The sequence below is a fragment of the Cynocephalus volans genome, chromosome 3, assembly GCF_027409185.1.
Source record: "Cynocephalus volans isolate mCynVol1 chromosome 3, mCynVol1.pri, whole genome shotgun sequence".
In the NCBI taxonomy this organism is placed as follows: domain Eukaryota; kingdom Metazoa; phylum Chordata; class Mammalia; order Dermoptera; family Cynocephalidae; genus Cynocephalus; species Cynocephalus volans.
The window spans coordinates 88,852,268-88,879,700 of NC_084462.1; the positions used below are offsets into that span (position 1 = coordinate 88,852,268).

The 27,433-nt window shown below is 37.2% G+C and overlaps 1 protein-coding gene across 1 annotated transcript in view; it reads left to right on the forward strand.

Moving 5' to 3' along the window:
* FAM227B (family with sequence similarity 227 member B) overlaps window positions 1-27,433 on the forward strand; it is a 229,500-nt gene that overhangs the window by 178,900 nt on the left and 23,167 nt on the right. The window contains exons 10-11 of the mRNA XM_063090056.1: window positions 11,508-11,605; window positions 22,562-22,724. Coding sequence (XP_062946126.1) covers window positions 11,508-11,605; window positions 22,562-22,724 — 261 coding nt within the window. The remainder of the gene's footprint in view (window positions 1-11,507; window positions 11,606-22,561; window positions 22,725-27,433) is intronic.

The following is a 27,433-nucleotide window of genomic DNA, read 5'->3' on the forward strand; positions in this document are numbered from 1 at the left end:
CTCTATCTGCAGCATGTGGCTGAAGCCCTTGAGTTTTAAAAAAAGCAAGGTAGTAATTTATATCTCAAAACACAGAGAAAGAATGTAAGCTTTTTCAAGAAAGAATTTGAGTGTGTCAGAGAGAGGAGACAAAGAGGAAGATCAAAAATGGATGCCAAAGTAAAACATAAGCACAGAAATTTACCATAAGACTTTATGAGGAGACCAATTTTAGCTAGCTGAGAGGCCTTTAATTTAGTTTTTGTTTCTCAACTGGGTTAAGGCTGAGCCCATTAACAACTATGGTTGAACTCACTCAACTCTTGGAGCTTCAAGAGGAAGGCAGCTAACCCAAAAATAGGTCATTGGTGTGCACCATGGCTATATGTTTCTCATGAGGCCTCAGATTTCTTGATGAAAATGCTAACAAGAGAAGCATGAAGAGGGAACGCATAGTTGATAAAGTTTAAAGAAAAGGGGTTCAATTGACTAAGTAGTTCCCATGGAGAGAAGCAAAAATCTACGCAAAGAAAGAGAAAGGCTTGAAAGAAAATATACTCAAAACTGAAGAGGTGCAAAGAAATTCTCTAAGGATTCAAAGTCACCCCCAAAGATAAAACCTTGAGATCTGACTACAGTGTGCTAGTCACAGATGGGCCTATTCATTTAGCTCTGGAGAAAAGTTCAGCCAAAATTTAAATTAACTTTTATAAATTTTTTTTTCCTCAGTTAAAGGAATTTTGTAATGGGCCTGTTTCATATCTGATCTCAGCTCAAATATTGTTACCTAGTGTCTTCGATGTTAACATTTTAAAGGGATTTACATCTCCCAGGGACTGGTTCCTTGACTGGGAATAGAACCTGGGTTGTGTCAGTGAAAGCACCAAATCCTAGCACTGGACGACAGGTAGAGTGTCTTTTTTCAAGACCTGCAGAGAATTCAAAGCAGGTCATTTGAGTGTAGAAGGATTTTTTTTTTTTAATTTAATTTTTGTTCTTCAGTCTTGCAAGAATGTTTTAAGGCTAGTTCTTACATTAATCTTTTCATAGGAACATATATGACAACTGCTTAAGATGAGAGCTCCCTCAAGTTTTCTTTTGAATTCAAAAAGTCAATTTAAAGGATCCTTGAGCTGGCCACTGACAATTCTGGGAGGGGGTTAATGCACAGGGGAATCACAAGTGAGTAATTTTCCATTTTTTTTTTTTTTGGAGAACTTTGTCTAAGGTGACTGGAATAAAGTCCCCTTCTCTCAGGTCAGTTTTGGGTCAGTCAATGTGGTGTTTGGTGGGAATACCATGTGTCTCAAAAGGTCCCAAACACCAGGTGGTGTTGGGTTGCTCGGGAAACTGGAAAGACCAGTCCCTATGTGTACTCCCCTAGAGGAGCAGTTGAGAGTTCCTTCTGACTCAGGAATAGGGTATGTTCTTCTAATGGGAGTCCTTTATGAGACCACTGCACATCATGCGTAAAATCCCAACACCTCCAAAAGACTCTCAGCCCCTTGGGAGTATCCCTTCAGAGTCTAGAGATCCTCATAAATGCAGTATGACTTGATTTTGTATACAGAAAATCCTAAGGAATGTACACACACATGCAAATTATTAAAAGTAATAATCAAGTTCAGCAAAGTTACAGGACAAAAGATCAATACACAAAAATTAGTAGTATTTCTATATGCTAGTAATGAACAATCTAAAAATGAAATTAAGAGAACAACCTCATTTAGAATATCATGAACAAGAATAAAATATGTAGGAATAAATTTAGCAAAATATGAGCAAGGCTTGTACACCAAAAAATATAAACCATTATTGAAAGAAATTATAGAAGACCTAAATGAATGGAAAAGCCTCCTATGTTAATGGATTGGAAGGCTTAATATTGTTAATTCAATAGTCCCCAAATTGACCAATAAATACAACACAATGCCTGTCAAAATTCCAGCTGACTTTTTTTCAAGTTGATATGGAAATTTACTAGAAATGCAAGGGAACAGGAATAGCCAAACCAAGGTTGAAAAAGAAGAACAAGCTTGGAAGACTCATAATTCCTAATTTCAAAACTTACTGCAAAAGTACATTAATCAAGACAGTGTGGTACTGGCATAAGGATAGACATATAGGTAGATGGAATAAAATTGAGAGTCTGAAAATAAATCTCACACCTATGGGAAATTGATTTTTTTACAAAAGTGCCAAGACCATTCAATGTGGAAAGAATAATCCATTCAGCAAAAGGTGCTGGCACAACAGGGTGTGCACATACAAAAGAATAAAGTTGGACTTGTACCTCACACGATATATAAAAATTAACTCAAAATGGACCATATACCTAAATGTAAGAGCTAAAACTGTAAAAATCTTAGAGGAAAAACATAGGAGTAACTCTTCATGAGATTGATTTTGGCAATGGTCCTTAGGTATGACACAGATATCTGATAAGGAACTTGTATCCAGAATATATAAAGAACTCTAACAACTCAACAAAAAAAGGCAGCCCAACTTAAAAATTGACAAAGGATTCAAATAGATATTTCTCCAAAGAAGAAATATCAAATAGATATTTCTCCAAATGGCCAATAAAAACATAAAAAGATGTTCAATATCATTCAGTATCAGGGAAATGCAAATCAAAATCACAATGAGATACAACTTCACACCCATTAGGATGGCTAGAATCAAAAAGACAGACAATAACAAGTAATGGCAAGGATACAGGGAAATTGGAACCCTTATACATTGCTAGTGAAATTGAAAAATGATGCAACCCCTTTGGAAAACAGCTTGGTAGTTCCTAAAATTATTAAACATTGGGATACATATGGCTCACAATTCTACTCCCAGTTGTATGCCCAAGAGAAGAGAAAGCATATGTTTACAAAAAAACTTGTACACAATGTTTATCACAGCATTTTTCATGGTACACAAATGTGGAAACAACCCAAATGTCTAACAGTGGATAAATGGGTAAATAAAATACAGAATATACACAAAATCAAATAATACTTAGCAATAAAAACAATGAACTAATAATGCTTCAACATGGATGAACCTTAAAAACATTATGCCAAATCAAATAATCTAAAGACAAAAGAACACATTTTGTATGATTCCATTCGTGTGAAATGTCCAGAACAGGCAAATCCATAGAGACAGAAAGTAAATTAGAGGTTGCCAAGGCCTGGCAGGGAGACGTGACTGGAGAGTGATTGCTAATAGAAAAGAGATTTCTTTTTTGGATTGGTGAAAATTAGTGGTGACCTTGGAAGTCATCACACCTACCCTCAAGAAGAAAAAAGCTGAACAAACTGAAAATCAACAACTCTTCCTAGATCTATCAGGAACAGAGATGACAGGACAAACTGCTGCCCTGAAAATTTGACGAACAAGTGGTACAAAGAATCACAGCTTACTGGGAGAGGAGCAAAAGTCTGCAGCTATAGTCAGCATCAGTAGAATCACTTTAAACTGTAACTGAAAAATTGCTGGAGGCTTAATGTGGACTAGCTTGAGAGTTAAAAACTCAGAGAGGGCCCAGCCTTAGGAGTGTCACCATATTTTCATGAGTTTTACCTCCAGGGCCCCTGGGAGCTTTTCACTTTGAAGATCAGAGAAAAATCTCCTCTGCTTCTGGCAGAGGGAGGGGGAAAGTAACCATTTTGAAAAGTGCTCAGAGCTCTCTGTTCTGCTTACAAGTCCTGCCCTCTAGGGAAACTGTCTTACCAAAACCTAACTGACTATGGCTTTTCAAAGCCTAACCAATCCAGTGGGAAGGAAACACCCAAATTCAGCCTCCTGTAGCCTTTGACTGAGGGAAGGGAAATACTCAACTCAGGCTCATTGACAGGCTGAGACCTAATCATGGAGAATAGAATGTACCCGCTGCCCTTTTACCTTATTAACATATCAGCTAAAAGAACTGCAAGCCTCAGACCCTATTTAAGAAAGAATCTCTAAGGAAACATGAAGACATCTGGGAAGATAAAATTAAAGACGTCAGAGAAAATTTATCCTCTGAAACCACAAGTACAGCAAATAGTAAATGCAACTTAACTGCTAGCTAGATAAACATAAAACCTCACACTAAAGGCATGTCTTCCTCAGTTCTTTTCATCTGATATATCATGTTTGGCTTTCAACAAAAAATTACAAGTCATGCTAAAAGGCAAAAGGCACACAAAGCAAGCACTGGAAGCAGACTCACATATGGCAGAGATTTGGGGATTATCAGACCAGAATTTTAGAGTAACTGTAATAATGTGCTAAGGGCTTCAATAGAAAAAGTGGACAACATGCAAAAACACCTGAGTATTATAAGCAGAGAGATGGAAACTCTAAGAAAAAAATCAAAGGGCATGCTACACATCAAAATTCTACATCAAAAATGAAGAAGACTTTTGGTGGGCTCATCAATAAACTAGATATCGTTGAGGAAAGAATTACCAAGATTGAAGATATGTCAATAGAAACTTCCAAAGCCGAAATGCAAAGAGAAAAGAGAATGAAATATATGGAACAAACTATCTAAGAACTATTGGACAATTACAATTGCAATGGGAATATCGGAAGGAGAAGAAAGAGAGGAAAAGAAGAAATATTTCAAATAATTTCTAAATACTTGAATATTAAGCATTACTTCTGAATGTGTCTGTGAGGGTGTTTCCAGATGAGATTAACATTCGAATCACTGGACTTAGTAAAATAGATTGCCCTCCCAATGTGGGCAGGTATCATCCAATCCATAAAGGGCCTGAATAGAACAAAAGGTAGAGGAAGGAGGAATTCACCCCTTTTTCTCTGCCTGACTGGTGGAATTGGAACATCTCATCTCATCTTCTGCTGCCTTCAGACTAGGATTTACATCATCAGATCCCCTGGTCTGCAGGCCCTTGGACTCAGACCAAATTGCCACTCGCTTTCCTCGTAATATACACTTGTTTCTGTGTGTGTGTGTGTGTGTGTGTGTGTGTGTGTGTGTGTGTGTGTGTGTGTGTATCTGTTATTGGTTCTGTAAAACCCTTACTAATATGAGGTAACTTTTAACCAGAAAAGTTGAGCAGCAAATGTATGGCATATATCATAAATTTAATTCAATAAAGGGAGTTCTTATAGCACTTTTAACATGGGGCGGGAGTTTTTTTCAAATGTCAAATGAAGAAAGAGAAGAAAGCTGTTTTCAAGTGAAATAAATACACACACACAAAATGAAGTAATAATGGCTCTGGATGCCCAACATTGAACATACAAAAGAAAATCACTCCTCAACACCTGCAGCCAGCCCAGCAGCAACCATTGAGCCATTGCAGAAAGCACCCTGGGCTCTCCTGAGCCAGGGCAGTGGGGGTCCTCGGGTCTCAGGCCTTGGCCCTCAGCCACACCCCCCTGACATGTGCAACCAGCCCAGCAACAACCACCAAGCTGCAGCAAGAAGGGACCTGGGTTCCCAAGCTGGTGCAGTGGAGGCAAGAGCTTTTCCACACCCCTCTGACGTCTGCACCCAGCCCAGCAATGACCAAGCCACCACTGGAAGCCTCCTGGTCTCCCCTGTGGGAATGAGGGGGATGCCACAGGCCTCAATCCTGCCACTCCTCCTCCCACCTTATTTCATCTCTTTTCCTTCCCCTTTCCCCTCTCCCCCTCCCTCCCAACTGCTCTGCAACAATATCCTATAATGTAAAAAGTAATATTAATAAAATTTCATTTTCTTTAAAGAACAAAACACTGATTTATATACGTTAAAAGTGTGAATTCTATGGTATGTGAATTATATCTCAATAAAGCTATTATTTGAAAAGACAAATGGTGGTAACAGCTACAAACATCATTTTCAGACATGACACTTCCCCAGAGGCACTTCTCTTCATGTCTCCCTGGTGGCATGTTCTTTCCTAAATCAATCACTAGCAAGAGGAATGGGAATACTATGACTACATTAGAAGACTCAGAATTTAGCCCCAGTCCTGTATAGGTGGAGTTATGGGCTATTACGGATGAGGTGTGCCTCCCCAAAATTCATGTGTCGAAACCCTAACCCCCCGTACCTCAGAATGTGACTGTACTTAGAGATAGGGCCTTTAAAGAGGTGATTAAGTTAAAAGGAAGCAAGCTATCAGGGTGTACCCTAATCAAATCTGACTGTTGTCTTTATAAGAAGAGGAAATTTGGACATGCAAAGAGACATCAGGTGTGCGTGCACAGAGAGACCATGTGAAAACACAGTGAGAAGGCAGCCATTTGCAAGCCAAGGAGAGAACTTCAGGAGAAACTAACCCTTCCCACACCTTGTTCTTGGACTTCTGGCCTCCACACAGTGAGAAAACTTATTTCTGCTGTTTAGGCCACAAAGCCCATGGTATTTTTTATGGCAGCCCTTTCTTTAAAAACAATTTTTACAAAGGACAGGTCTAAAAAGAAATTGAATAGTGTCCTCTTTTTCTTTTTGAAAATATTTTACAAACCCCTTTTTATCTTTGGCAATGTATGTGAGCCCGATTTACCCTCAGCTTTAGCCTTTTGGGCACTTTCCATGCCAATTTGCAGTACTGTTTAGAGTAGTCTTGTAGGTGCTCACTTCCCATCTTTTTCACATTTTTTGTTTCAATGTCACCTTATTAGGAAGGTTTCTGGACAGCTATACAAGTTTCCACCCCCTTTTTAGTCATTGAGATTTTTCATTACTATAAAATCATAATATTCATTTTGTACCCCTTTAGAGACAGAGTGCACAGAGATGATCCTATGTTTTATATCATTTCTCTTGTTGTTGTTGCTGTCTGGCTGGTACAGGGTGTTTTATATAAGTTTCTGAAAGCTGCTTTCTAAAGACTACAGTTTATATTTAACTATATAATTGACTATATATATATTATATGTTCCCAGTACTACTTTCTCTCAAGGTGTTGTCTTTACTATATGGTGATTCAGCTTGATTTTATTGCTTAGAATTCAATCTTTCCCATTATTTTCTGAAAGATTAAGTTATCAGCAAAGCAAATTAGCAATTTATTGCTTGCTCTACTTTTAATAGAATAAGAGTTCCAGAAGTTGTTAAAATTTGTGAAATGCCTCATCACCATTACATTTTTTTTTTTTTTTTTTTTTTGGTCCAGTGATTGTGTGAGGTTTATTAGAAAATATTTTCTCTATCCTCCATCTGGCACTCCGTAATATATATTCCTGTAGCAATAATGTCGCTTCTGTTTCTCATTTTTAAATTCTACCCAAATTGTCTCCAGTGTTCTTAAACTCATAGATTTCCATTTAATTTTTATCTTTTAAATAATATCTTAAATTTAACAATTTATAGCTTCCAAAAGACTCTCACAATGTTAATCTTATACGGCTACTCTTTTTTCTTTTTCTTTTTTTTTTTTTGTTTTTGTTTTTTTGTTTTTTGGGGGGTTGCTTTTTTGTTTGTTTATACTGATATTCTTAAATAGAAAGAATAGAATTAATATCCACTGTCATTTTAGAGATTAAAAAACAGGCTCAGAAAAGTGATTTGACTTTTCTAAAGTGAATAAAATGAGTAACTGAGTCAACTGTGGAGCCACAACTAAAATTCAGGATTTCTTATTCATCCATTTTTCACCCCATCTCCATCCTTCCTTGTCCTCATGTTGCTATTATTCCTTTTATTCCTTTTACACATTTGAACAGTTTCATTTGAGCAAAATGTTTCCTATCACTGTAATAGTCCATTCCACCAAGTCTTCAGTGTTCCATCTACTTGTCTTAATATTTCAAGCTGATTTTATTTGTTAACGGCAATCTGTGAAGTGAAACTGTTTTCTTGATCCTGACCAATTTCCTTGCTGTTTGCATTGAGAACGTGGGCACCATCTCCACTATCTTGATTCTTTTTTAAATGACATATATTGTCCTCCGTGGTATCTCATTCTACTCTCAATCCAGCTTATTAGAATAATTTAGTGTTTATTCTAGGTTTCATTACTCTTTGCCATAAATATATGACATACTAAAGCACAGAATGTCCTCAACCTATCACATAATATGTAACCATTTCATACATGTTATTGCTTAATAATTTAAGTTTTGCTTATTAAATGAGATTAAAAATAAATAATAGAGAACAGTCATAATGTGAAGCCTAGCATAGGAATCCAAGAAGATTGTATACAAGTTCAAAAGAAAAAGGTGATTCATGACAGAAATTATAAGAAAAAAGAGTTGAATATTTGCCTTTACACCAAGTATTGCAAATTTTCCTGACTTCTTTTATAGGGCACTTCTAGATATGAAATTCTGGGAACATGGTTTCAACACAGAACACATGAAAAATAAGTTCACACAATCACTAATCCAAAGAATGTGAAGAATTTTTATGACATTACCAGTCAAGACTGTCAAGGCTTGGTTATAAATAAAGACAGCCTCAATTCCTTTTGACTATTTTCAGCAACTGTAGTTTGTACTACCATGTGCAATGAAATTGGTCTTAATTTTTGTATCTTTGAAAAGGTTCTCATGTAGATAAATTTACATATGATGGGAAAAATAATTTGTCAGTATGTTCCCATTGTTGCTTCAGAACCCATTTAGTGGGTGATTTCTTTTTCTAACATTTTCTGTTCTATAAGAATGACGTAAAATGGGTCAATAATTTTCTTCACCAGCACCTTTGATCATATCTTAAGCTTCAAAGCTATTCTGTTTTATAATATGTTTGTAATGTTTGGTTGCACAGAGCTTTAGTTCATAAATACACCCATTTCTTATTCAGATACTTGTCACTTTAATCTTTATACAAAAACCATAGAAATACTTTAAAAACTAATTACTTGTATCTTGCACCTATAACTTGTCTGAGCAATGGTTTAGTCCTTGAAGATGCAGATGTAATTCATAGTAAGGAGTAATGGAAAGAAGTAACTTCCCAAAAATGCCAAAATAAAGTAATAATATGGCAGTTTCCACTGGAACCAAATGTGATACAAATCAGTATTTTATTACAATCTTTATGTTCTTGGATATACTAAATTTAGTTCCCAGTTGGTGAAACCCATGGATGCTGGTGCTACCTGACATACACGTAGCACTTCATAGTTAACAAAGTGCACTTATAGGCACTTGGACTCTATAACCTCTCTGTGAAGTTATTCACAATTACATATATTATGTTAGCATAACATTACCAGAAGAAGCAACTTAATTTTACCGTAGAGCACTTTGAGTCTTTAATGCTTCAGTTTGCCATTTTACACGATAAATGGCACACAGAGGTGTATGAGGATGGCTTTGTGTGTAGAATGTAGATGCTCATATATGTAGATTGTCTGAGGTCTAATATGGACACAAACTAATTACCAGGCTTGCAGATGGCAAGACTGAAGGAACTTAGGAAGTCTGTGTATGAGGATCTGAAAAAATTTGTGGATCATGATAAGAAAATATACACAATAAGACATTAAGAATACATTCATAGGCATGCAATATTTTCTTTGAAATACAAGTACTCATTGTTGCTAAAACAGAATAGCAATAATTTGTGCTTTGTTATTTGTTCAGATCATATACCTTTTGCTTAATGTTTTCTCTTTTCTTTATTTCCCCTTGCATTTCAATATTAGACAAAAGTCTTTTTCTGAGAGTAGTTCTGATTTAAATTAGATATATTCTCAAGTCAATCTATGAGTAACACTTTTCCTGTTTCTATAGTTTATTCAATTATTGGATTGCTATATATGGTCTCCTTGACCTTTCTTTAATTTTGCCAAGATATATGAATTATTTTCATTTCAAAAAGTTTATTAGGATAAGAACTGCAAATGTGGATAGAGATAACCACATTCATTTGCATAAGTGTCTCCCTTTTGAAGGAGATAATATCCCTAAAATAAATAGGGGACAATTATGAAAATGAAATTTTTCCACTGCAGGTGGAGGAAGACTAGAACATTTTTTCACTAGCAATATTTCTGAAGACTTAGTAAGAACAGTTAAGACATACTTTGTTATAGCTTTCTCAGAGTCATTTTGGGCTGTTCAGGTAATCTTCCAAACTTTCAGAGATGCTGAGAACAGAAGATACACAAAAACAATAATCAGGGGGAAAATTAACTTTTTTCTCTAAAATCAATGAGTTAGAGGAAGATGGGAGAAAAAAAGCTAGTAAACAGTCATTTTAATGTTACTTATTACTCATCATATCTAGGTGGGGGTTTTGGTTTTTGTAGTTTTCAGGGGTTTTTGCGATTTTTTTCTTTGGCTCTTTTTCTCCTCAAATTTCTTTGCTTTGTGTTTTTCATTTATCTCTTATGTTTTTTTGTCTGTTGCCTTTACTCTCAGCTTATGTTTTTTGGCCTGATGTTAATGTACATTACCTTCTGTTATTAGTAATTCTACAACCAGGGTCAGGTGATGTGAAAAGGAAGGTTTTCATTGTGGCTACAGTGGACATGAAGTAGAGGTTCTTTCATTGTTAAAACTATACCTGTTCATAGAAGACTAAAAATTAAGTAATATCACATAAATATGTATTTTAAAATGATTCAAAATTGAGCAAGTTTTAAAGAAAAAGAAATATGGTTTATTACTTTTTTGCCCATTCTAATTCCAACTTAATCTAACTTTGGTTCTACTCAAAATTTTTAAATGTAGTTTTCTTGCTAACCAGTCTTTTCATCTCTGGAGACAAATGCTTACTTGCCTGTAGAATTTCAGACTATATCTAATTTTTCTTAAGGTCTAATGTCAAAAATCAATCCAAGCAACTTTTCTCAACTCAGAAGAGGTTTGTTACCAACATTACAACCCTTAGATCTGATATGTCTATCTGGTAACTGGTAATCTAGAACAAACCTCTCAGATCACCCTTTTTCTCTGCTCCATGTTAAGATATTTAATATCTAGCCTATGCTTTTAGGCTGGTTGATAATGATTGATTAAAGCACATGGTTCTCCTTCCCTATTCCGTAGGGACCCTCATGAATACTCATGCTGGTTGGAAGGAACGATTACCACATCTTTCCCTATCTGGCTGTGTTGTCAGAATACAGGAAAAGTGGTCTCTGACATGCAGAGGCTCAAGCCTCTTACTGCATTTAACTAGAGGGTCTTGGAAAGAGCTCTGGACCTAGAAGCAAAAGACCTAGATCTGCGTCCTTTCCTTCTACTTCTTAATACACGGTGGCTTAAATCGGTCATAGAATTTCCTGCACTTTAGTTTTCTCATCTGTAAATTGTGGGAAATGTTACTTAGCTTACAGAATGGTTTGTGAGGATGACATGAGATAACGTAAATGAATGAACTCTAAACCCTATTTAGTAAAAATACAAAGAGTAATATTTTATAAACTCTAAAGCCCTACTTAGTAAAAATATGAAGTGGAATATTCATTTCCTCTGATTGGGGGAAGCAATAACAATATCCTAACACTCTCTCATCTGTGTTTGCCTCTCTTCATGTTTAGGGTAAATTGCTAAGAAGGAAGAAAAGGTATCATGTCTGTTTGTAAAGGAAAATAATTCCAGAATTTTAAAAAGTATTTTATTTTCTGTTTTAGCTATAGACTTCGATATGACAAAAATTTTAAAGAACCCCAGAGTGTGTACGATGTCCACTTCTGAGGAAGAATCAAGATTATTGAGACTGACGACAAAGGTTTGGAGTGTAGTAATTATGAAAAATGTTCTTACTTTAATTTGCGATATAATTGTGATTGACCAGCTGCACATAGGCAATGTTTGTTATTACATTCTCAATGTATATTTTTTTGTATTTCCTTTTTTTATTGAAGCATAATTGATTACACATATTTGGGGGGTACAGTGTTGACTGTCATTGTTTGTGTACAATATGTGATGATCGAATCAATATTATTAGTGTATTCATTATTACAAACGTAATTATTCTTCATATCCCTTACCCAATTTCTCCCTAACTTCTCTCTACCTCTAGTAACCACAGATTTTCAACATATATTTTAGAAAAAAAATTAATGGTCAAAAGAGATTTATTTGGAAGGGTTCATCTTAACATCAAAAAGTTTCTCTCCTGAAAATATCTCCATCTCTGATGAAAAAAATCATAGCATTCCCACACAACACGACTTTCCTTCACAACACTTCTGGCCACTGCTTCTCCTTGGGCTGACATACAAAGTTTCCTTCTAGAACGTTCACCTGGCTGTGACCTCACTTAGAATCAAAGTTGGAGGGAAAACTTGAAAGGAGTATCAGCAATGGTTACCTGTCCTGGCTTCTTAAACCATGGTCCTGGAATAACTGACTACATATAGATACTGTTACTTTTGAGTCTTGAATGCTTAGTTTCTCCACCTTCTTGAAGGTGCCTTACAAATAGAGATCCCACGGACTTGCCACTTTGTGTTGCTTTAGCCAAGATTTGATGAGGTTATTGTCTTGAAATTCTGGATTTGATCTTTTGATTTGTTAGTCAATTAGGTTTTAAGTCTGTTGCAGTCTTTATTGCTAAAATTTTGTCTGAAGTATCTAGTGAGGTCTGACCATTATTTAAAATTAGAAATTATGTCTATGTAAAAACCACTTTCTGAACATTAGTATTCATGTATTTTCCAGTCTTCAATGATCTAGTTTTATAAAATATTTTCCTATCTTATTACAACCTTCACAGTGCTGCCAAGGATGGTTTGTACTTAGGGTAGAAACTGGTGATCTGTAGGAGTCAATTTTGGATTGATGGCAATGTTGCACCATTTCCTTTTTGGGCAAGACTGCTAGATTCAGAAATCAAAGAAACATAACGGAATTGCATATCTGATCTTCAGGAAGCACTAAAAAATGGTCTTTTTTACTTTGTTTACTAGTTAAGGAAATATGGACAGAAGGATTTGTAACTGACTGAACAACCTTTTTCAGAGGACACTGTTAAAAGATACAAAGCCAACTGGAGATATATCTTTAGTAGTACACCAGATTGCTGTATCATTGGCCCTGTTGCATTGTACTAGTCAGCTCGGGATGCCGTAAGAAAATACCATAGACTGGGTGGCTTAAATAACATAAATTTATTTCTCACAGTTCTGGAGGCTGGAAAGCCCAAGATCAAGAAGCTGGTCAACTTTGTTTCCAGGTGAGGGCTCTCTTTCTGGCTTACATATGGTTTCTTTCTTCTTGTGTCCTCACATGGCAGAGAGAGGGATCACAGGCCTCTTTCTCTTCTTATAAGGCTACTAATTCCATCATGGATGACCTCATCTAAATCTAATTACCTCTCGAAGGCCCCACCACCAAATACCATCACATTGGGGTTAGGGCTTCAACAAACAAATTTTGGAGGCATGTAAACATTCAGTCCGTAACGTATGGGATCTACTCTACGCTTATTAGACAGTAGTTGGTGTATTGTGTCCATTTTTGGAGACCAGCTTACGAAAAGGATATAGACAAACAGAAATGTTTTAAACAGGAAATGACCAGGATGATAAAAGACTCTGAAACTGTATTGCTTGAGCAATGGCCAAAATAAATTAAGGGGTTTTTTTGCTAGAAGGAAAAAGAAAAAGACTCTGGAGGCCATGATAACTGTATTTTCAAATATGTAGAGAGTTTTTATAGGAAAGCAGAATTAGACTTCTGTGTAGCTCAAAAAAAGTATAAATTTTACCAATAAGTGAAAGCTATAGGGAGAAAGAGTTCAATCAATATAAAGAAGAATTTTCTAAGCAACAAAGTTGTCCAAATGTTGTCTGGGTCCTTATGGGTTACTTGTCACAGAAAGTAACATTGAATATGAGCATTGGCAGAACACACAGTCAGACGTCAAAAATCAAAGTTTAGCTTTCTACTCATTGTTGGCAATTTCCTTTAATAATTAATAATTTATTAAATTTAATAAATTAACAGAAAAATTAAGCACAAAAGCCACCCCTCAGACTTTCTAGTTCATCTCTTGTGATCTTTCCAAAGTTTACAGGGTTGCTTGGTTCTTTAAGTTTAGTTCTAAGTTGACTTTTGACTATAAAAGTCTTATTTTATGGAATCCTAAAGTTCTCTGATAAACTTCTGCTGTTATCTTTTGTGGGATGAATGGAACCACCTGGAGCTACTTTCAATTGTTTTGGCTATTTGGAGTGTCTTTAGAAAGAGTTCTTTGGGCAACTTAGGACTTTCTGCTTTAAAGCATCTGAAGAAATGACTAAGGCTCCGCAATACACTGGATTTGCATTTAATACCTAGTTCAGCTCTTGCCTGGTGGAACTACCCTTAAAAATCATGGATTCTCATAGAGGAAGAAGGAACTATGAACTGTGGGTTTTTTATGTAACTGATAACTGTAGAAAAATAACAGAAATGTCTATTTATAGAACTTTAATAAAATAGAATGTTTTACACTACCCAAGGCAAAAGTAGGAAAAGGGTCACAAAACATCTCTCTAAACAGTCAAGATTGTCATTTAATCTAGACTGAGCTTGGGCTGGTTTTGCATACATTTTAAAGATCAGGCTAGGTATAACTGATGTGAATTACCACGGGAGATTAAGATAAGGGCGATGATTTACATCATTAAAAACATGTCTGATATTGACATTAAATTACTGCCATCTAAGAATTGCTTTTGATTATGATAGTCCCATTATTTGAAATAATTCTGGAGCAACAAGGATTTCTGAAACACATATTATTTATAAAAACCTAAGAAATAAAACAGTGTCCATAAGCAAAAGAGATTCAAGAGAACTGTATGTATCAATGAAAGCAAATGAAAATGGAATCTTATTTCCCTGCAAGAAGTAGAGTCAATAATAAATCTCTGAGGCTTTTCAAGATGGCGGCGGCTGCGGCGGCTGGCGCGGAGTAGCTGAGGTGGAAAAGGCGGCCACTGGGCCTCAGGCAGCCGGAAAACTTGTGGTCCTTCCTCTCGCCATCTCTTAAGGGAGGACTGCTGCTGCTGACCAGTCGTGGGGGGTGACCGCCACTTTGCCCCCGGCAGGAGAGGCTGCCTCATCTACAGACAACAGCTTTAAAGTGTGGAGCAGGAAAAGAACTGTTTCTTAGCTGCAAAAGTGAGTCTCGAAACAGGGAACACGGCGCCAGGGCTGCTGTGGATGCAGCCAGGAACCTGGAGGACGGGGCCGCGCTGAAGGCGGCCAGCTGCCCTATTCAGGATTCGAGGTTTCAGGCCGGCATTAAAGAAGATTCCTGGGAGCACCCGAGCCGCGCCACGACTGAACAGCCCGAGACGGCAGCGGCCGAGAACTGGGAAAGGCGGCAAACCAGAGACAGAGAGCGAGCACCCGACCTGGCACAGCACTGTGAGTGATCCCTGGCACAGCTCTGTTCGGGGGGTGGATGCCCACGCGGCTCCCGCCTGCACCACCAGCCCACTCACCGCTGGTGCTGCCTCCATTTTCCCAGGTGCGGGCAGCTCCGCCCTGCTCGGCCATCACTGAGCCCTCCCACTTGCTGGCCTGGCGCCAGGCTTTCCGGAGCCTGCGGACCGGCCTTGGCTCCCACTCCCTCCGCGGTTCTCTGGCGGGGCTGGTGGCGGAGGGCGTCCCGGGCCAGTTTCGGGAGGGCAAGGAAGTACGGGCGGGCCGACTGTCACTCCACCATACCCTGGACTCCGGCCCCAGGTAAACTCCCTGTTACTGGGAGGCAGATACCATCTGTGCGGCCACCAGTTTGGAAAAAAGCCTAACGAATTTCTGGTTGGGAATAGTGTGGTAGGAGAGTTCCCAGGTCCGCTTGAACCTGCCGGAGAGCAGGCTGCAGGCGGGCACTAGACTCGGTTTATACCGGGGGGATACAAAGGTGAACAAGACCCGAGAAAGATCTACACAGTGCTACAAAGGCACCCAGAGAGACCGGTCGTCTGTGCCCAGCAGAAACCTGGTAGACTTCCTGGGCGAGGTGGTGCTGAGCAGGGTCTTGAAGGCCCAGCTGATAGACGAGGGGTGCAGAAGACACACCCCAGCCCAGCACAGTGTGCACAGAGGGGGGAGACGTGCGGCCAGGGAGGCGGAGACTCGACAGAAACCACACACCCGGTGGGGTCGCCACTGCACGATCTAACAGCCTGGGCCAGAGCACACGGAACGGGGAGAAGTCCTGTACAGAAAGTGAAAGCTCAACAGAGATCACACACCCTGTGGTACGTGATCCACCAGCCCAGCAGAGTACAAGCTGACCAGAAAGGTGGATCCCCGGAGAAGCCCAAGACCCGAGGCAACCACACACACAAGACACTAGAGGCCAACTGAGCAGTCCCGGCGGGAGCCATACCAAATTGGCAACCACAGCAACATCCTAGTTAGTCATTAGTCTCAAACCGGTGGACTGTGAAACCCCCTGCCCCAATGAATAAACACCAAAAAAAAGACACCAGAAATACAAAAAATCAAGAAAGTACACCACCAAAAGTTAATAAATCTCATACTCTAGATCCTATAGAACAAGAAGCCCTTGAAATAACTGACAAGGAATTTCGAGTGATAATTCTAAGGAAACTGAATGAGATACAAGAAAACTCAGCTAGACATCATGATGAAATGAGGAAAAGTATACAGGATCTGAAAGAGGAAATATACAAGGAAATCAATGTCCTGAAAAAAAATGTAGCAGAACTTGCTGAACTGAAGAACTTATTCAGCGAAATAAAAAACACAACGGAGAGTTTAACCAGCAGGCTTGTCGAAGTTGAAGAGAGAACCTCTGAACTTGAAGATGGGCTGTTTGAAATAACACAAGCAGACAAAAAGAAAGAAAAAAGAATCAAGGACATGGAAGAAAATCTGAGAGAGATATCAGACAACCTCAAGCGCTCAAATATCCGAGTCATGGGTATTCCAGAAGGGGAGGAAAATGGAGATTCCATTGAAAACATATTCAACAAAATAGTGGCAGAAAACTTCCCAGGTATAGGAAAAATCACAGATCTTCAGATCCAGGAAGCTCAACGATCTCCAAATGTATTCAACCCAAAAAGGCCTTCTCCAAGACATGTCATAGTCAAATTGGCAAAACTCAGAGACAAAGAGAGAATCTTAAAAGCTGCAAGAGAGAAGCGTCAAATCACCTATAAGGGAGCCCCAATCAGGTTAACATCAGACTTTTCATCACAAACCCTAAAAGCTAGAAAGGAATGGGATGATATTTTCAAAATACTAAAAGACAAAGGTTGCCAGCCAAGAATACTCTACCCTGCAAGGCTATCCTTCCGAAATGAGGGGCAAATAGTATATTTCTCAGACAAACAAAAACTGCGGGAGTTCACTACCACAAGACCACCCTTACAAGAAATCCTCAAGGGAGTACTGGGTTTGGTTCCTGAAAAATAACTACCACTGCCATAAAAACCTAAGAAAAATCTAAACCCGCTAGTACAATAAAAATGGCATTCATGAAGAGAAAACAAGCTAACAAAAACACTATCTACAACCTAAGGAACCAACAAACAAAGAAACCAAACAGTAAATCAGAAAGCAAGGAACAAAAGACACCTAAGACAACCAAACAACCAATAAAATGCTAGGAATAAATCAACACCTTTCAATAACAACTCTTAATGTTAAAGGCTTAAATTCCCCAATTAAAAGACACAGACTGGCTGACTGGATCAAAAAGCAGGACCCAACTATATGCTGCCTACAAGAGACCCACCTCACCCATAAAGATTCACACAGACTAAGAGTGAAAGGATGGAAAAAGATTTACCATGCAAACAGAAAAGAAAAACGAGCTGGAGTGGCTATTCTTATATCTGACAAAATAGACTTTAAACTAAAAACCATAAAAAGAGACAATGAGGGACACTACTTAATGATAAAAGGACTGATCCATCAAGAAGACATAACAATCATAAATATGTACGCACCCAATGTTGGAGCAGCCAGATTTATAAAACAAACTCTATTAGACCTAAAGAAGGAAATAGACACTAATACCATAATAGCAGGGGACCTGAACACTCCACTGTCAATATTAGACAGATCATCTAGGCAAAGAATCAGTAGAGAAACACAAGATCTAAACAAGACTCTAGACCAATTGGAATTGGCAGATATCTACAGAACATTCCACCCAACAACCTCAGAATATTCATTCTTCTCATCAGCACATAGATCATTCAACAGGATAGATCACATATTAGGTCACAAATCAAGTCTCAATAAATTCAAAACAATTGGAATTATCCCATGTATCTTCTCAGACCACAATGGATTAAAACTAGAAATTAATAACAAACAAAACTCTGGAAACTACACAAACACATGGAAATTAAACAGCATTCTACTTAATGACATATGGGTCCAAGAAGAAATCAAGCAGGAAATCAAAAAGTTTATTGAAACTAATGAAAACAATGATACATCATACCAAAACCTGTGGGATACAGCAAAAGCAGTATTGAGGGGAAAATTTATTGCATTAAATGCTCACTTCAGAAGGATGGAAAGATGGCAAGTGAACAACCTAACACTTCACCTTAAAGAACTAGAAAAACAAGAACAATCCAATCCTAAAGTTAGCAGACGGAAAGAAATCATTAAGATCAGAGCAGAACTGAATGAAATTGAAAACCAAAAAACAATTCAAAAGATCAACGAATCAAAAAGTTGGTTTTTTGAAAAGATAAATAAAATTGACAAACCATTAGCATGGCTAACAAAAAAAAGAAGAGAGAAGACTCAAATAACAAAAATTAGAAATGAAAAAGGCGATATTACAACTGATTCATCTGAAATACAAGGAATCATTCGAGACTACTACAAACAACTATACGCCAACAAATTTGAAAATCTGGAGGAAATGGATAAATTTCTGGACACACACAAGCTCCCAAAACTGAACCGTGAAGACGTAGAAAATTTGAACAGACCAATAACAATAAAGGAGATTGAAGCTGTTATCAGAAGGCTCCCAACAAAGAAAAGCCCAGGACCAGATGGATTCACAGCAGAATTTTACCAAACATTCAAAGAGGAATTGACACCGATTCTTTACAAACTATTCCAAAAGATTGAAACGGACGCAAATCTCCCAAACTCATTCTATGAAGCAAACATCATCCTGATACCAAAACCAGGTAAAGATATAACCAAAAAAGAAAACTACAGGCCGATATCCTTGATGAATATAGATGCAAAAATCCTCACTAAAATACTAGCAAACAGAATACAGCAACACATATGAAAAATTATTCATCACGATCAAGTGGGATTCATCCCAGGGATGCAAGGTTGGTTCAACATACGCAAATCAATAAATGTGATACACCATATTAATAAACTCAAACACAAGGACCATATGATCATCTCTATAGATGCTGAAAAAGCATTTGATAAAGTTCAGCACTCATTCATGACAATGACCCTCTATAAGTTAGGTATAGAGGGAAAGTATCTCAACATAATTAAAGCCATATATGACAAACCCACTGCCAATATCATCCTGAATGGGGAAAAGCTGAAAGCTTTTCCTTTAAGAACAGGCACTAGACAAGGATGCCCACTCTCACCACTCCTATTCAACATAGTGTTGGAAGTACTAGCCAGAGCAATCAGAGAAGAGAAGGAAATAAAGGGCATCCAGATTGGAAAAGATGAAGTCAAACTGTCCCTGTTTGCAGATGACATGATCCTATATATCGAACAGCCTAAAACCTCTACAAAAAAACTGTTGGAATTGATAAATGATTTCAGCACAGTAGCAGGATACAAAATCAACACACAAAAATCAGTAGCATTTGTTTTTTCCAATAGTGAACATGCAGAAGGAGAAATCAAGAAAGCCTGCCCATTTACAATAGCCACCAAAAAAATAAAATACTTAGGAATTGAGTTAACCAAGGAGGTGAAAAATCTCTATAATGAGAACTACAAACCACTGCTGAGAGAAATTAGAGAGGATACAAGAAGATGGAAAGATATTCCATGCTCTTGGATTGGAAGAATCAACATAGTGAAAATGTCCATACTACCCAAAGTGATATACAAATTCAATGCAATCCCCATCAAAATTCCAAAGACATTTTTCTCAGAAATGGAAAAAACTATTCAGACATTTATATGGAACAATAAAAGACCACGAATAGCCAAAGCAATGCTCAGCAAAAAAAATAAAGCTGGAGGCATAACACTACCTGACTTTAAGCTATACTACAAAGCTATAATAACCAAAACAGTATGGTACTGGCATAAAAACAGACACACTGACCAATGGAATAGAATAGAGAATCCAGAAATCAACCCACACACTTACTGCCATCTGATCTTTGACAAAGGCACCAAGCCTATTCACTGGGGAAGGGACTGCCTCTTCAGCAAGTGGTGCTGGGATAACTGGATATCGATATGCAGGAGAATGAAACTAGATCCATACCTCTCACCATATACTAAAATCAACTCAAAATGGATTAAGGATTTAAATATACACCCTGAGACAATAAAACTTCTTAAAGAAAACATAGGAGAAACACTTCAGGAAATAGGACTGGGCACAGACTTCATGAATACGACCCCAAAAGCACGGGCAACCAAAGGAAAAATAAACAAATGGGATTATATCAAACTAAAAAGCTTCTGCACAGCAAAAGAAACAATTAAAAGAGTTAAAAGACAACCAACAGAGTGGGAGAAAATATTTGCAAAATATACATCTGGCAAAGGATTAATATCCAGAATATATAAGGAACTCAAACAACTTTACAAGAAGAAAACAAGCAACCCAATTAAAAAATGGGCAAAAGAGCTAAGTAGGCATTTCTCTAAGGAAGATATCCAAATGGCCAACAGACATATGAAAAAATGCTCAACATCACTCAGCATCCGGGAAATGCAAATCAAAACCACATTGAGATACCATCTAACCCCAGTTAGGATGGCTAAAATCCAAAAGACTATGAACGATAAATGCTGGCGAGGCTGCGGAGAAAAAGGAACTCTCATACATTGTTGGTGGGACTGCAAAATGGTGCAGCCTCTATGGAAAATGGTATGGAGGTTCCTTAAACAATTGCAAATAGATCTACCATACGACCCAGCCATCCCACTGTTGGGAATATACCCAGAGGAATGGAAATCATCAAGTCGAAGGTATACCTGTTCCCCAATGTTCATCGCAGCACTCTTTACAATAGCCAAGAGTTGGAACCAGCCCAAATGCTCATCATCAGATGAGTGGATACGGAAAATGTGGTACATCTACACAATGGAATACTACTCAGCTATAAAAACGAATGAAATACTGCCATTTGCAACAACATGGATGGACCTTGAGAGAATTATATTAAGTGAAACCAGTCAGGCACAGAAAGAGAAATACCACATGTTCTCACTTATTGGAGGGAGCTAAAAATTAATATATAAATTCACACACACACATACACACACACACACACAAACCGGGGGGGGGGAGAAGATATAACAACCACAATTATTTGAAGTTGATACAACAAGCAAACAGAAAGGACATTGTTGGGGGGGGGGGAGAAGGGAGGGAGGTTTTGGTGATGGGGAGCAATAATCAGCTACAATGTATATCGACAAAATAAAATTTAAAAAAAATAAAAAATAAAAATAAAATAATAAATCTCTCATCTAGGCCTTACAAAGATTGAGGAAAAACTTAAAATATGAGTAGTTGCTATACTGATCTAGTGTCCTTAAGAAGTCAATAATAGAATCTTGGAGTAATTACATTATTGTTTTCTTGACATGGAATTCTTGGTCAACAGTTTTTTCCATCAGTGCTTTAGTTATGTCATCCCACTTCCTTCTCCCCCTTTGCTATGATGAGAAGTCGGCTGTTAATCTTATTAAGATTCATTTACATGTGATGAGTTGTTTTTCTCTTGCTGCTTTTACAATTTTCTCTTTGTCTTTGTCTTTAAATATTTTGTTTATGATGTGTCTACATGTGAATTTATACTACTTAGAGTTTGTTGAACTTCTTGGATGTGTTGTTCATAAAATTTAGAAAGTTTCAGACATTAATTTTTCATACTTTTTTCCTGCCCCTTTCATTGGCTCATTTTCTTCATCCTTTTTTCTTCCTGCTCTTCAAACTGAATAATCTCTATTGACCTATATCGAAGCTTGACAAGATATCAAAAGGCTGGAAGAGACTTACTGCACATACAATAGACTCATACTTTGATAAATCGCTGTAATTAAGAAGACATTTTGTGGAATTTTCTTTTGTTTTAATATATCAAATACTAATTTTATATATATGGTCATGTGTCACTTAATGATGAGGATATGCTCTGAGAAATGCATCATTAGGCGATTTTGTTGCACGAACATCATAGAGCATACTAACACAAACGTAGATGGTATAACCTACTACACGCCTAGGCTGTGTGGTATAGTCTATTGACCCTAGCCAGCATCAACACAAACATGTGAGTGATGTGTTGCTCTTTGACCTTATGATAACTATGACATCACTGAGTGATAGGAATTTTTCAGTTCCTTTATAATCTTATGGGACCACATTGTATATGCGGTCTGTCATTGATTGAAACATCATTATGCAGTGGATGACTGTGCTTATAATGTAGTTATATTTTATTTACAGTTCTTTAAAAACACAAAAGTAATAATTAACTTGATTGTTTTGTTCCTCTTACAGTCCCATTTTAGTAGCACTGGTCCAGAATTTCACCGTGTTCTCTTCAATTTTGGAGGTCAGAGTCCACTGATTTTATACTATCTTAAGATGCATGAGCTAGCTGATATTTCCAAAGGCCCTAAACAAAACAAGATTAAACTCACTGAAATATTCCAAGAACCATATCCTTTTTTAAGCTTTGCTTTAATATGACCTCTTTCTAAAATATTCATAATGTTTTGCTAAATATCTCAGTTAAGAAAAAACTTAAATGCATTTTTTACCAAAGCTTTTGTTTAGCATTTACTTATACTCAAAACCTTTGTAGCATGTTTGGCCAAAATATTTCTCTTAAGATCTAAGGCTGTGATTTTTGGATGCAATAAAAATAAACATAAAACCCAGGGACTTTCAATATTGGTATATTTAGCTCTCTGATTAAAGGCTATCTTTGCAATTTTACTGTTCAATGTTCAGTTTCAAACATTTGTCAGAACTGTGGGTCATGGGTTTCTAGGTTTCTCCAAAGAGAGTATCAAACATTTTTTTCCTCTGGAATCCTTTGTTCAAATGAAAATTTATCAGAAAGCTCAATATGTAAAATAAAAAATAAATGAAATTGGAGCTCATTGGTTGCAGCAGTGGTGGAGGGACTAGAGTTCTATCTACTTACACTCCTGTGCCCCGTCTCTGTAACTCATCCTGGCCCAGGCTTCACTGGGGACTCAGATGAACCCCAAAGGGATTTAGTACGATGGGCTCCAAACTGGAGTTTGTATAGTTCTGGGTGTAGAAAAAAATATTAGGACTGTTCTTTACATTTATTTATATTCTTTAAAAAAAAGAAGTTACTCTTTACTAATATTTAGTAAACAGATGCTCTCACTCAGCTGATATTTCAGTCCACACTCTATTATGTTGAGAAATAATAATGGCATCTTTGCACTTATGTTGTTTTCTGAATTTCAGAACGTATTGCTGCTTTCTTTGGGTGATTAAGCAAACTTATAGGTTATATTACCTAGTTTTAACTAAATTAATATTCACTATTGGACCAATAGCTTGAAGAAGGACTTGGGAAAGAAACTCTGGATTGATAATAATATTTATAATGCAAGGATAAATATTTTAAAAATAAGAAAATGGCAGAATAATATTTCTCCTACTTTTTTAACCATGCTAAGAGATGAAATCAATGACGACCCAATCAGTTCTGCTAAGATGTAGGCCAAAAAATTTTTTTCATTTTCAAAAAGATTATTTGAAATGTGGATATATATTATTAATATAAACATTCTCACCTCTATGTGTATGTTTTTCTTTTAGACATTAGCTAATGATAGTATGATGCTGTTTTAATTAGCAAAACATTTCAAAACCAGCAGTTCAGAACATCAATACAATCTCTACACTTTGAACACAAAAAGGTTTGGTGTGCCACTAATAAATGAAATAAGTTAAATATTTTTTTAAAAATATTTTTATTTCATCTCACTCTTTTCTATCTATGCATTACATGTCTTTTATAATATACATAATATAATAATATAGACTGGTGTGTGTATAATTTATAAATTTAAAATTATACTTATGTGGGAGTGTTCTCATGTATCTTTCATTCATGGGAAATGTGATCAAAAAAGTGTAGAGATAACTGCCCTAACAGATTCCCAAGACTCTTCCCAGGATACTTCTCCCACATTTCATTCAAGAAAACCCCTAGAGTCTCAAAGACCACAAACACATGAAATTAACTTGGATAGCCCTGGAACACAAGAAGAGAGGCAAACTAAAGGACTAAATCATTCTGTTCTCACATTTGTAACTTAGTAGTGATGCAAGAATGCTCATGAGAGCCACAGGCAGCCCCCACTGCCCAGCAAAAAGCAAAAGTATGCACAGGGTCCTAGGCAGGAGCTGTGGGCAGCTCCCACTTCCCAGCAGAAGGCAAGAACACACAAAAAAACACCACTTCCACATGGATGACCTACCACAGCCACAAACACAGCCATGGCTGCTGCAATAGCAGCTCACCACCACAGTAGAAGCCACAGCCACCATTCAGGCAGCACGCCAGCCACTTGAGTGCATTGACCCAAGGAGAGTCACAAGCAAAGACTGGAAAAAGAAGAGGGAGTCTCTGTCCTCAAAGCTCACTCCAGAGTAATAGAAGAAGCAACTGCTCTACCGGATGAAACAGACATCAATGTAGACATATTAGAAATATGAAAACCCAAGAAAATATGACACCACCAAAAGAATACAGTAATTCTCAAATACCAGACCTTATAGAAAAGGAAACACTTGAAATGGCTGAAAAGGAATTCTAAGCAGCAATCTTAAGGAAACTCACTGAGATACAAGAAGACTCAGTTAGACAACATAATGAAATGAGAAAAAAAATCCAGGATATGAAGGAGGAAATTTAGATTAATTAATACCTTTAAAAAAGGATGTAACAGGGCTGAGCCCGTGGCGCACTCGGTAGCGTGCTGCGCTAGCAGCGCGGCGACGCTCCCGCCGCCGCGGGTTCAGATCCTATATAAGGATGAGCGGTGCACTCCCTGGCTGAGCGCCGGTCACGGAAAAAAAAAAAAAAAAAAAAAAAAAAAAAAAAAGGATGTAACAGAACTCATGGAAATGAAAGATTTATTTAACAAAATAAAACCACAACTGAGAGTTTAAGCAGCAGGCTAGAAAAAGCAGAAGAAAAAATTTCTGATCTCAGAAATAATCTTTTCAAAATAACACAGGCAGACAAGAAAAGTAAAAAATATATTTTTTAAATGAAGAAAATATAAGAAAGATAGCAGACAACCTTAAGTGCACAAAACTTCTGAATCATAGGTATTCCAGTAGGGGAGGCAAAAGAAAAAGGTGTGGAAAACCTATTCAATGAAATAATAATGTAAAGCTTCCTAGGTATAGAGAGACATACAGACCTTCAGATGCGGGAGTCTCAAAGATCCCCAAACATATTCAATCCAAAAAGATCCTCTCTGAGACACATTATTAATCAAAGTGGTAAAGCTCAAAGTCAAACAGAGAATCTTAAAAGCAGCAAGAGAAAAGCATCAAGTCACTTGTAAGGGAGCCCAAATCAGACTAACAGCAGATTTCTCAACAGAAACTCTACAAGCCAGAAGAGAATGGGATGATATATTCAAAATAACAAAAGAAAAAACTGCCAGCCAAGAATACTATACCCAGCAAGGCTATCCTAAGAAAAGAGGGAGAAATAGAGTATTTTCCTGACAAACAAAAACCATGGGAGTTCACCACCACATAACCAGAACTGCAAGAAATCCTTAAGGGAGTCCTGCATCTGGAATCTGAAAAAGGATAATCACTACCAAGGATACACAAGAAACAACAAAACCCACTGGTAGAATAAGAAAGAAGAAAGAAACTAAATCATGCTTCCTCAAAAAACAAACAAACATCAAAGACAAACAATAAAAGGGGAAGAAAGGAACAAAAAAATATTTTAAAAATCTAAATGAAAATTGATAAAATGGCAGGAGTAAGACAATACCTTTTAATAACAACCCTATATGTAAATGGATTAAAGTCCCCACTCAAAAGACACAAACGGACTGATTGGATTAAAAAGCTAGACCCAACTATATGCTGTCTTCAAGAGAATCATCTCACCTGTAATGACACACACAGACTATTAATGAAGGGATGGGAAAAGATTGATAGAGTTTGAATGTGTTGTCTCCCAAAAACTCATGTGGAAATCTGATCCCCATTGTGGCAATGTTGGGAGCTGTTTGAGTCATGGGGGCAGATCCCACCTGAATGTTTTAATGCTCTCTCTGGGATGGTAGGGGTAGTGAGTGAGTTCTTGCTTTATTAGTTCCTGCAAGAGCTGGTTGTTTAAAAAGACCCTGGCACCTCCCCTCTCTCTCTCTCTCTCATTTCCTCTTGCCATGTGATTTGCTTGTACCCGCCGGCAGCCTACCACTTTCCACCATGAATAGAAGAAGCCGGAGGCCCACATAACATGCAGCTATTTCAGAATTGTGAGCCAAATAAACTTCTTTTCTTTATAAATTACCCAGTCTCAGGTTTTCTGTTATAGCAACACAAAAATGGACTAATACAAAAATATACCATGCAAATGGAAACCAAAAACAAGTTGGAGTAGCTATTCTTATATCAGATAAAATAGACTTTAAACCATAAACCATAAAAAGAGACAAAGAAGGCCACTATATAATGATGAATGGATCTATTTAGCAAGAAGACATAACAATCATAAATATATAAGCACCCACCTTGGGAGCATCCAGATATATAAAGCAAGCACTATTAGACCTAAAGAAAGAGATAGACCCCAATATGATAATAGTAGAGGAACTGAACACCCCTCTCTCAGCACTGGAGAGATCATCTAAGCAACAAATCAGCAGAGAAACACAGGACTTAAACTACACTGTAGATCAATTGGAACTGGCAGATATACAGAACATATCATCCAACAATTACAGAATATACATTCTTCTCATCAGCACATGGAACATTCTCTAGGACAGACCACATGTTAGGTCACAAATCAAGTCTCAACAAATTTTAAAAAACTGAAATCATTTCAAGTAATTTTTCAGATCACAAACAATTAAAACTAGAAATTAATAACTAGTGAAACTCAGGAAATTATACAAATACATGGCAATTAAACATGAACGACCTATGGGTCCAAGAAGAAATTAAAGAGGAAATCAAAAAATTTATTGAAACTAATGAAAATAAAGACACATCATACCAAAACCTGTAGGATATGCAAAAGCAATACTAAGAGGGAAGTTTATTTCAATAAACACTTACATCAAAAGAAGAGAAAGACCTCAAATAAACAACCCAACACTACACCTCAAAGAACTAGAA